The following is an 11,856-nucleotide window of genomic DNA, read 5'->3' on the forward strand; positions in this document are numbered from 1 at the left end:
GCTCTTTAACAAGGAGAAATGGATTCAGTCTTTTGCCTCACAAACAGTCTCTATGGAGACAGACTTCCAGTTAACACGTACTTTTGCATTTTGAAGATGGAGAAAGGTTTATTGGTACTTTCATTTCCATTTGAGGTTAATTTTGATCAATCAACTAGAATGCCTCTAAAGTTGGATTAAAACTTTAAAGGCTGAATTCTCTTCATCAAACCAGACCGCAAAACTAGTATGGCTCCCACCCATTGCAAAATGTTGCAGAAAGGAGCAAATTTTTTCAATATTATTAAGTCAATGAAGCATATACCACACAATACATATTCATGAAGATGTTCTTTTAGTGTTTGAATGCATAAAATAAAGAGCATAGCTATTAGCTTGTATTGCCAGTAGTAATCAACATGGTCATGGAGTAGATTAATCAGCAACTTCCACAGGTTTTCTGGCTGGTAATTGGATCACTTTGAAGTTGAGTGAGTTTACTTTTACAGAATCAGGTTCTGACCTTTAAGGCATGTTGAATTCAGCAATTCTTCATCTTTTCAATTTTCAAATATTTGCATAGCACTGTGAGGCTAGCAGTCAAAACTTTAAACACATGTTCCAGAGAAGTATTCACATTAAGACTGTAACCTAAATTAATGACTAAAAACTTTGGTTTTTGATGCCATGCATAAAACATCAACATGGTTTTATGTTGCATCTAGCTTTAGCAACCAGGTTGTTGCTATAGGAACTTCTGGCAGCTAGCCTGTAGACTAACTAAGTTTCAAACAACACTACATATTAAGCATGATATTTTTATTTAAATATTAATCAAATTGTGCTTTCATTTAAAGGGATTTACATAAAATGGAATTCGTTTTTCTAAAGACTGTTTAGCTAGCTAAGTTTGGTAGTGTTGGTAAGCTAGGTTAGCTTATTTACAGACACATTCTCTAAATATGATGAACCATTTAGGGTTCTCCGAAAACAAGTAACAAAAATCCAAAACAGTTTTTCAGAAATATACGCTTTTTTTGACTTAAAAATTTTGAACTCTAAAAGAAGCCATAAATTAAGCTTTTTGACACTTATACAGGCTCAGCTGCCTTGTATGGTTCAATTAATTCTACATTGAGATCATAGCATAATTATAATGCATTATAATGCATGCATTAAAAAAAAGCTGAATTTGACTGCATTTAAACTTTTCAGAATTAGGGTTTACATGTTCTTGCTCAACTATTGTGTTAAGTGTTTGCTTTCTGACACATTTCTTCTTTTTGTTTTGTATATTGATAATCTGAAACATTTACACTTGTTTTTTAGGAAAACAAATTTGATTATCAGACAAAATATGGCTTTGTAACCCTTCCCAGACTGATGGATGTCAGTGACTGATTCTGTTTTTGACAGATCAGGAGATAATGTGTTCTTTTTGAGAACTTTTTGCCTACTTCATGTTGTCAGATAGGTTCTCTTTAAAGGACCTCATTAAGCTACAGATCTGACAATAATCAGAAGTGGTTGTGGGTAGTGAAATGGAACAAATTTTTGTGATCAATCACTGTTAATATAATAATTTAACAAGAGCAGCAATTATGTTTTCTGTTGTGTCAAGTTGGTTTGGAGAGATTTTTCCCTTAATAAATGGGGAAGGGCCTTTAATATTTATTCTGATTGTCTTTTATATCTTTACGGACCAAATACTTTTCCGTTGCTATGTGTATTCTAGTTTCACGAAATAAAAATATTAATTCTTGATACCTTTGAAGTTCACTCCCAAAGTCAACATGAAGAGAAAGCTTTCTTAACATTTTCCAAACTATGCATGAGCCATCCTGCTACCATAACTCAAATCCCTTTATTTATTTTTAAGAAAAACACTTTCAGTCAGTGCTTCAGGGATTTCTTGGTCATTTTTTTAAACAGCCATTAAAAGACTTCAGGATATCAAAGTTCCAAGGCCCAGAGCAGAGCAGATGAAAATCAGTATTACTGTGATACAGTGGATGAATGTCTCAGAAGACTTTGTATTGATCCCAGTATATTTAGAGCCCCATAAAGATGTTGACACAGTGATAGGCTAGGTGCCCTGGAGAATGAGTGCATGCTGCAAACTCGATTGAGTGAGTATAGTCTACCACGAGCGCTCACCAGGGTGGCACACGGCCAAGGGTTTATGCTCTCTCGCCATCTTTTTTCCCTCCAACACACACTCACACACAGACACACGCTCGCATCAGCACCCTCCCATCTCCCATTCAATAAACCAGCTGTTAAGCCACACTATCAAGGCAGCCTGTCCAATAATTGGCTCCCCTCCGTCCACCCTTTCCCCTTTTGTATGAGGGAGGGGGGGCTTTGCGTTAAGCCGGAGAGCAACAGCAGATAACAAGAGCGAGTGACAAGCTCACAGTCAAAGGCCACCTCACACAAAAGCAGCTGCTTGATGAATCATCGACATTGGCAACCTAACCCCTACCCACCCCACGCCTCTCCACACATCCCAAATGCCAATGACTGATCAATACCAAGGCCCCATTTGCAATTCGTTATTAGCCGATTATCTGAGGGGACTGTGTTTACAGTGTGGTTATCAATATCAACACCCTGCATGCGTTCGCACTGAAATTAAACAGGTTTGCAGCGCTGCGTTCATACCTATTGGCTAAGTGACACCGTTATCCGGTGCAGGCTAAGGTCAAGGTTAAACCGGGTTTTCTCCGGGACAGACCGGACGAGCGACAGAACAGGCGGCTGTTTGTCGCCGCACACATGTGTGCGGTTCTGTTGAAAGGTGGCAGCGAAGCGACGGGCCAGATCACTTCCGACAGCTCATTTCAAATGCCATTGGTAAAGGTCAGCATTTACATGTCTAATTTGAGTCTGCCGGCTTGAGCGCTGGTGGATTATTCCCTGCCATCACTCAAATCATTAGCATGTTTAGGACGGCCGCTGCTGCCAAATTGAAATGTGGCCGTTAAACATAACAGCCCCAGCAGCAAGAGAACAGCGTCGTTCTGATTTATAACACCTTCAGGAGTTTAAAGAGGTAGGAGCTGCATGTTAGATACATCACAGATTATCTCGGCGATTGAATCAGCGTTGTTCTGCACATGTGTGGTAAATATTTTGTCTTTTCTAGACTAAATTCTTTATATAAAAAATATTGTTGTACTGTTTCATAAGGATTTGTATATTTAATTTGAGTTATGTAGCAAAAAACATGTTAAGGAGCTGTGGACGCATAGGTAAAAACATAAAACAAACAATCCAAATGTTTCCATTTGTTTTTTTTTAAGTTTAACGCAAATATGTTGCTTTTTTTCATAACTGGATGCATCTGATTCTGTTTGTTAGAGAATTACATCAAAATCTCAATGAAACCCATTTGATGCTATCCACAAACTAAATGTTTGCTTAGGAATGATGGCAGGAAAAAGCCTTTTCTGTTCTACCATCACAAACGTAAACATGGTGGTTTGTCAAAGTATATTTAGCTTGTTCTGTCAGATGAGACAAAGAACTGTTCATTTTTGAGAGGTGTAAAAATGAATCTGATAGGTAGTGAGGAGCAAACAGGTGGATCATATATACGTTGGTCAGTGTTCCAGTTATTATGGGTTAAAGGCATCTCTAAACAGGTGAGGTTTTAGCCTTGATTTAAAGGAACTCAGTATTTCAGCTGTTTTTCAGTTTTCTGGAAGTTTGTTCCAGATTTGTGCATAAAAGCTGAAAGCTGCTTCTCCTTGTTTGGTTTGTATTAATATTTATATGACTGATGGAAGTCATTGGCAATAAAACCTTTTTTTTCTTATCCTTTCAGTCAGATTTAGCATCAGTTCACAGCAGGAGTCTGAAATGAGCCCAAAATGACTTTATAATTAACGTAATCGTTGTCTTCCACCACCTTCCCATCATCTGCAGGTGAGAAGCCATTCGAGTGCAAGCTGTGCCACCAGCGATCCAGGGACTACTCGGCCATGATCAAGCACCTGCGCACCCACAATGGCGCCTCGCCCTACCAATGCACCATCTGCCTGGAGTACTGCCCCAGCCTGTCAGCCATGCAGAAGCACATGAAAGGTCACAAGCCTGAAGATATCCCTCCAGACTGGCGCATAGAGAAGACATACCTGTACCTCTGCTACGTCTGAGACGGGAATGGGGTGAAGTGAATGCAGAGGGAGGGAGTGGATGGGGGCAGAGAGGTAAGAGGAATGTAACGGCACGGGTAGGAGGTCTTGAAGATTGAGGAATGTCAACAAGAAGATGCTTGAAGAAAAAAAAAAAAGAGCGTTTAGTGTTTTTGTTTGGTTTTGTTTTTACATGCAAAGGCGGCGACGAGGAGCTGGGCGTAGGGGCGGGGGCGGTGGGGCTAAAAGACTTGGACATGGAGAGAGTTCTCCAGCATTGTTCGGATTCACCGGGTCGTTCACTACATCTGCAACTGTGCTATTGTTTCAGGTCATTTCCTGCAGCACCACAAAGCAAGCAGGCTGCAAAGAAGTGACTGTTTGGATGCTGCTGCCACTTTGGTGAGAAGGCAGATTCTCAAGGGCTATCTGACCATCCTCTATTCTTTTTTTTTCACATTGCTTTTTTGGTGCCATGCTTTCCAAATGTTGCATTCGCTATTTTCCAAGTTATGTCTAGATTTGAGTATTTTAATGAACATTCTGTTATAAGTTCTTGAACTGTTTCCGTTTCCTTTTCCAATGCCCAAAAACCTGCAAGTTTATGAGTCCATTCCTGAATTTCCACCAGAAGCAACGGTGGCTTTGAGATAGCCCCTGAGAATCAGTGTGGGCCCCTGCAGGCTTATGCAGTAGATGGGACAGTTGAACTGGACTAGTGGGAGTATTAAGATGCTGCAAACCAAGCAGGGAAGACACCAGCGCTGCTTCTCCCTGGAGGTCTCCCCGGCTTCTTCAGCGGTCTTCCTGGGTCGGAGACGCTCCAGTCACCACTGGCCACTCAAGGCCGACAACCGTCACTTTTATGTCGTATGTTATTATAATTTTTTTTAGCTCTGCATCATAGTTTATCATGGCTTGATTGCACAGGTAAAGCAAACTACGACAACAGTCTCTGTTTGATGTCAGCAAGGTGTATAAACCCTTCAACAAAATATAACTCGCTATCATAATATCGCACAAGAAAACCCAGCTATATTCAGCAATAGGTGTCTGGACTGCTTCTACCCATTTATCCCCATGACTATCAGTGTCTCACACTAACGATACCCAACACAAACTGACTCATAGCAGAAAAGCTTAAGCTGCCGTGGCTCTGTCAGCTCACCACAGCGGAGGAAAACGAATCATCAGGGGGAGAAGGCTTGTCGTCTGCGTGAATCCTGTGACTCGGACGGTTTGCGGTCAACATGCTGAGGATGCCTTAGCTGCACAATCCCAACGTTCGTCGGTTTTAAGGACTAAACGGCAAGAGCCCTGAATGTGAACGTCTGGAAATGGGGAGCGCATGATGAGGCTGTATGAAAGTACAGATTGATGCTTCGACGTCAGAAAACGGAAAGTTCCCACCTCTTTTTAGACGTTGCTTTATTACTTTCCCTGCCTGGAAAAGCGAAGCATCCTTACCGTTTGAAATGTGCACTCTACTCAGTCCTTCTGAGGGAAACAACGCTGGAGAAGTGAAGGTGGGCATCTCCAACTTTCTGGCGTTTAAACCTGTTCCACACAAGTGATTGTCATGACATCTTTTGGGGATTTACATATCCAAAAGGCAGGTGGTCACCGGTCGGATGAGGCGCAGCCAGGCAGAAGAAATTAGCTCTTTCTGCGGTTCCGTCTGTGCGCTTTGTCCCTCTCGTCTCTTATTGTGGTTCTTTTTATTGACTTTGAGTTTGAGCTCAACACATCGTACTTGAATTACCTCTCTCTCTCTATTTCTCTCTCTCTCTCTCTCTATCTCTCTCTGTGTTTTTTTGTTGGGTTTTTTGTGTGTGTGACCTCATGTTCCCTGTGTATTTTATAATTTCCCTTTTGTTTCAAGTGTACGTTTGGGCCGGTGCATGTCGGAGGATGCATCGCAGCAAAAAAAAATGTGATGAGGCGGAGCACGTTTGCAGAGAAATTAAGTGCCACAGAGAAGAGATTCAGTTTTCTTTTTTCATTATGTTTTCTGTGTTACCAAACTTGGTATTAAGTCTGTTTGTTAAGGAGCCGGATGGTTCGCTCATTCATTCTAAAAGCTACCTCTGAGTTGTTTCCATGTTTGTTTGTTTTTTTGGGAAAAAAAAAAAAGAAAACTTACATTCTTTTGTGTTTGTGTTTTTGCATTATCTGTCAAAGCTACATCATCTCATGCTTTTTTTTTTAAAGTTGATTTATGATTGTCTGTGTTTTTAAGAAAAGTCTATGAAACCGTAAAGCGGAGGTGGACAGGATGAGGAAAGTCATTCGAATGGATGTTTATTCTTCTCTTACGTTCTCCCCCTGCGCCTCCAACGACAGAAGAGCGGAGGAAAAAAAAAAAGAAAAGCTAAAAAAAAAGCTATTTTGAAGCCTTAAAGTGACGAGTAAGACGGATGAGTTCTGTTGCTTCTTGAGTGCGTTTAAAAACAAGAATTTAAACTTGAACATATGTGAATAGAGTTGTAGTTTTGTAATGTGAAATAAAAAAAAAGCAAAGTGAACAGGATTGTTGGTTGAGAACGCTGCAGCGCACAGGGCATGTCACATTTGATGCAGAGCGCATTGGACAATTTGGACGTGCAAGGCGTAATCATAAAAAAAAGAAAAGAAAAAAGACAAACCAGAAGGTTAAAAATAGAGCTTCTCCCTTTGAGAGAAGCATGCGTGTGTTTCTGAACAAGAGCCAACAGAGGCAATTTGATATATAAAAAAATGGTGATATTTTTGTATTCAGTGTCTGTCCTTTTTTCCATTTTTGTGGAGGGTTAAAGCAGGGCACAAATAATATTTGTAATTTTTTTTAAGCGTTATTTTTCCCCTCCTTCTGGGTGTGAATCATTTTTGCCTGCTCCTCTTTGATATTGTTGGACAAAAGCAAAAGGAAAAAAAAAAAACTATTTGTGTGAACACGTTGTAATAATAAGTGTTGCTTTCTGGGTGTCAGTTGCATTGTCGGTGAAGGACTAAATCTATCCACCAGTTTTACAGATGTGTGAAAAAGTGACTATTAAAAATAAAGACACAAGACAATACAAAAAGAAAAAAAAAGAACGGAAACGGCAGACAGGGGGCGCTGCCGAACCGACCAATTAGTACTCGTCATTCAGTTGTCAATCAAACTTGACTGTCAACGTTTTTATTTAGTTTATTTCTTTGTACTTGAAAAAAAAGAGAAAAGAATAAGGGATGGCATGTCCCGTGGTGTCTTGCCATTTTATTCTCAAACACTGTGAGCTGAGGCCGGGGTGGTGGGCGGGGCTTCGGGTAATATCCACCCACCATAATAATAAATGAAAACCCAGTCACGGTTCAGTCTGAACGCCACAATGCAAGCCTGTTCAGTCACATTATTCTTCTCATCGTCCTCTGAATGTTTTCTACTTGTTGAAAAAGTGTGTAACTGTGTGAGAGTGTGTGTGTGTGTATGTGTGCGTGTTAATGGGAAAATGCACTAATCAGATACAAAATAAAATGATATTCTATGCCACTTTTTTCTGTTGGGGAAAAAAAGATTATATATATATACATATATATATAAATATATACATATACATTGGCATCGATATAGTTCTTCCCTCAGTGTTCCTCGGGTGTTTCTGTACTATCTTTGTGCCTAAAAATGGAAATTGTTCAACAAAAATAATCCATCTGTATCTGCTTACGTTCTGTATTTCCAGAAGAAAAATAAAAGTGTTGTCTCCAGCACCCTAGGGATGTCATGAAGCTCAAATTATGAATTTTTTTATTTTTTTAAAAGCCAATTGTTGCAATAACCTTCTAGATTCACTTCTTTAAGCTGTACTCTGTTATTGGCATCCGGAAGCTTTTTTTTTTTTTCTCAGCAGCTGATTTAGAGTAAAATATATATATATATAAAAAATTACCTTCTGAATTCATGCAATTGTTGTTATTTTGTCTCAATAGCCTTGCTGTTGAGGATTTTTAGGAAAAAATGAGTGGAAGACTTCCATTCATGCAGATTGGCACTAGGATTCTGTTTATTAAAGTACTTTTTTCATTATTTGTTTGTTTGTTTATCCCCCTTGTTCTACAAAATGCATTTATGAGTCGGGGATGTAAAATTTGGTCCGAGAGGAATCATGGCATCCCTGGAAGCTGGCACTCTGTGTTTTTGGTGTGGTGTTTTTCTAGAACAAAGTAGCCATTTTCATGCAGTGTTGCAGTGCATGTGCCATTGAGGTCTAGACTAAAACTGTTTGAGTAACAAAGCACCAAGACATTGTATTTTTTTATATTAGCACTGAGGACCAATTGCCCCGTCGGACCAAGCGTGACGAAGCTATTTTTTTGTTTTTGTTTTTTGTATCGTAACAAAGCTTTTCTCCCCGTCTTTCCCTGGCTTTGTCTGTGCTACTTCTCTCCTCCATTGTTGTTGCAGCACAAGTGCCAGTCGAGTTGCTCTGTATTAAGAAAATAGTGTTTCTATTATGATTTGAATTGTTTTAGTTTTTGTCTACCTCAGCACCTAATCTTAGCCTAATCTTAGAAGGTGCCCAATTATTATTTTTTATTCTCTTTTTTTTGTTTGTTTGTTTGTTGTTGTTGTTGTTGCTCTCGTATTGTTGTCACTTGTACAAAAATAAAATGGGAAAAAAAAAATGTTTTTGAAATTTTGCATTAGAGCTTTGCGAAGGTCCTTTGTCTTTTCCGGCGACAACGTGCTATTTTTCTTTCAATTTTTCGGTTGTTTTCTGTTTTGTTTCCCGTGGCAGTACGTTTCCTGTTTAAAAGCCGTGGCACCAATCTATAGCCACCGTCTGTTGATATAGAGGTTGTTTTTTCCTGTTTCGTTTCTCTCCATGTAGATTCAGACACATCTTTGTAACATTTCAGTGTTCTCTGATGGCGTGTTGGAAAAAAAAAATAAAAAGGAAAATTAAAAGATTTAATGCTGCAGGTTCTCTTCTCCATGTTGTCAATAAATTCAATGTTGTGCCTTTTGATAGAAAAAAAATATATTAAAAAAATCTTTTTTCAAATCCTACTAACAGTAGATTGTTGATTGAAGTGGGTTTTTTAATTGTATTTTTATTTATGGGTCTCATAATAAAAATCAAATCATGATGTTGAGTTGTATACTTTGAATCTGCAGTTAGAAAACGAAATAAAAAAATGGACTTCATGTTGTCTCTTCATCTGGCTCAATAATTTACTCCTTAAAACACTTTTAACAGAAAAAAACGCTTATTTTCTGTCTATGTGTGTGTGTTAGCATTTCTCACTTTGTAAGGTGTAGTTTTCTAACAAGTACTTGCATTGAGGGCCCACTGCTCCCTATGGGATCCAAAGCCTGGGCCCTATTAGGGTAAGGGTGTCCAAAGTGTGGCACAGGGACCATGTGTGCCCCCTAGATGGATCATTTGGCTGCAATTAAAAAAATAATACATTTTTGTTTCACCAAATCTACAGGAGGTTGATGCAGATGGACACTTTTTATCCTTAATGTGAGCAAAATTATTCTTGATCAATTAAATATAACAAGGCTTTTTATGTTCACCCCAACTATGCAGTGACTTTCACTCTAATTAGACTTGAATGAATGAATATATTAAACTTTAACAAAACAGACTCAAATCTTGGTCTAATTGTGTGGAATGGGTTAAATGTTTTTTTTTTTGTATGTTTTTCTTATAACGCAAACATGCAAAACCCTTTTTAATTTGCGAGTGCACATCCACTCCCTATAAAAATCTGACAATTTAATTTAAACTTTAGCATGCTTAGCTTATTGAGTAGGTTACATTTTAATGTATTGTGATTTATTTTTACATTGACATAAATCACAATGTTGCTCAGTAATTTTAGTTTTTAAAGTTATTACATTCATCAGGTTCACATCTGACGTGACGATTTTGACTCATGTCAAAAAGTTTGGACACACCTGGTTTAGGGTCCGGCTATAGAAATGAATCAAAGATGGATGCAAGTCAATGCAAAGTCTTTGTGACGATAGAATGGGACACTATGTATGTGTGCTAAAGTTTTAGACCAATAAAAATGATTTGAGTGACACCAAAATAAATAAATAAATAAATAAATATATATATATATATATATATATATATATATATATATATAATTCTAGTAGTTTTCTCAAAGCATACAGGAAAAATTGTAGCAACAATACCGTATGCAAAAACACATACAAGCGTATTAATTATGCATGCATGGAAGATGCTTTGAAGTTAATCCCCATGACGTTTCTTCTTTCACTGTTCTCATCAAACGTTTTCTTTTGTTAATTTTAGTGCAGTAGTTTGTCCAACTCCAACACCTTAAATAAACTCAGTCAAGGAGCTGTTTCCGGATGAACCAGAGGGGGGATAATTTTATTTTATTTATTTTTTTAATTTTGTTCAGCATAGCAAACTTTGGTGAATTTTATTATGTACCAACCATCACAAAGTACAGAATAATTGTGAAGCAATAAATAAATCTCATTAATTTAATTATTCATTTAAGTTGGCGATTCGAAACCACAGATCTAGAGGAAACCCAATATGTATATTGGAGCGGTCCAGTCAAAGTCCAGATTGATGTTCAGATGTTTTCCATCCATTCTGGATAGAGAACATTGCATTAAACTATTCAGTTTTGATGTGAGGAAAATATGGAGTAGTTCATTTCCAAGGCTGAGATATTACAGCATTCAGAATATTTATTTTAAACATTAAAAGTAATATCCTGCTCCTTCCTCCTGCGCTGAATAAAACCTGAGGGAAGAGCAGCAACGGCACATGAGGCACTGAAAATAATCTGGTGGTTCAGCAGCTGCTTATAGAAGCACAACCCGGCAAACGGAGGCAGGGATGGCCTCAGCCAATCATATCACAAGGGTGTGCCACCTCCAGACACACCCCTGGGTTTTCTCTGAGACCATCGTTTGAGCTGAAAAGGCTTATCTTTTTAAAAACCAACCTGATTCATGTGATAAAATATTAGTGCCGGTTTATCTTCCGGCAGTGGATCATATCCATATTTAGTTATTCATCAATAATTTTTGCTACGTTTATGCTTTTATCCAAAGCAACTTACTAATGGGATTTATAGCAATGCAGTAAAAAACCAAAGCTCATAATGTAACATCCAAATAAAATATATAGATTCTTTGAAACTATTTTGAAGTTGATCTAAGTTAAATTTCAAAGTTTGCAGAATTTACAAAATGTGAAATAGTGTGAAAAGTGTCTTTTTTTTCAGTGTTCACGTCAAACCAGAAATGTATGAAAGACATTTGTCTTATTTAATTACATATGTCCATCTGTCTGTCTGTCTGTCTGTCCGTCATCAGTTTGTCCATCCGTTCATCTGTCCATCTGTCCAGACATCATCCCTTCATCAGTCTTCATCAATCTACCCTTCATGTCATTCATACAACCAATTATTCATCATTTCATTCATTTATTCATCTGTCATCGGAGGCTATGCTGACAAGCCTGAGCATTCACAACAGTCTCTGCTGTCTGGAGCACACTGTAAAGTAAACAATGATGATCGACAGCACTAAGACCCGCCTCCTGGCTGTGATGGGTTGTTTCTAGTTAACACTAGGAGAAAGCAGAGGAGCTTGATTTTTTTTTTTTCACAGATGATCTGTCTCGTAATGTCATGATTCTGACAGTTTCAACAAATGCTTAAAAATATATATATTTTATAAAAGTTATATACATGTAGCTTTATGAATGAGATATTT

The 11,856-nt window shown here is 38.1% G+C and overlaps 1 protein-coding gene across 2 annotated transcripts in view; it reads left to right on the top strand.

The window, feature by feature from the left end:
- The window catches only part of zbtb16a (zinc finger and BTB domain containing 16a), a 173,942-nt gene extending 164,657 nt beyond the window's left edge, over positions 1 to 9,285 (top strand). For both annotated transcript variants that reach the window (XM_008428574.3, XM_008428573.3), the window contains one exon: positions 3,910 to 9,285. In XM_008428574.3, the coding sequence (XP_008426796.1) occupies positions 3,910 to 4,139 (230 nt within the window). In that variant the 3' untranslated portion in view covers positions 4,140 to 9,285. The remainder of the gene's footprint in view (positions 1 to 3,909) is intronic.
- The last annotated feature ends 2,571 nt before the right edge of the window (positions 9,286 to 11,856 follow it).

Source organism: Poecilia reticulata, chromosome 14, assembly GCF_904066995.2.
Source record: "Poecilia reticulata chromosome 14, P_reticulata-male-v2, whole genome shotgun sequence".
NCBI classification, from domain to species: domain Eukaryota; kingdom Metazoa; phylum Chordata; class Actinopteri; order Cyprinodontiformes; family Poeciliidae; genus Poecilia; species Poecilia reticulata.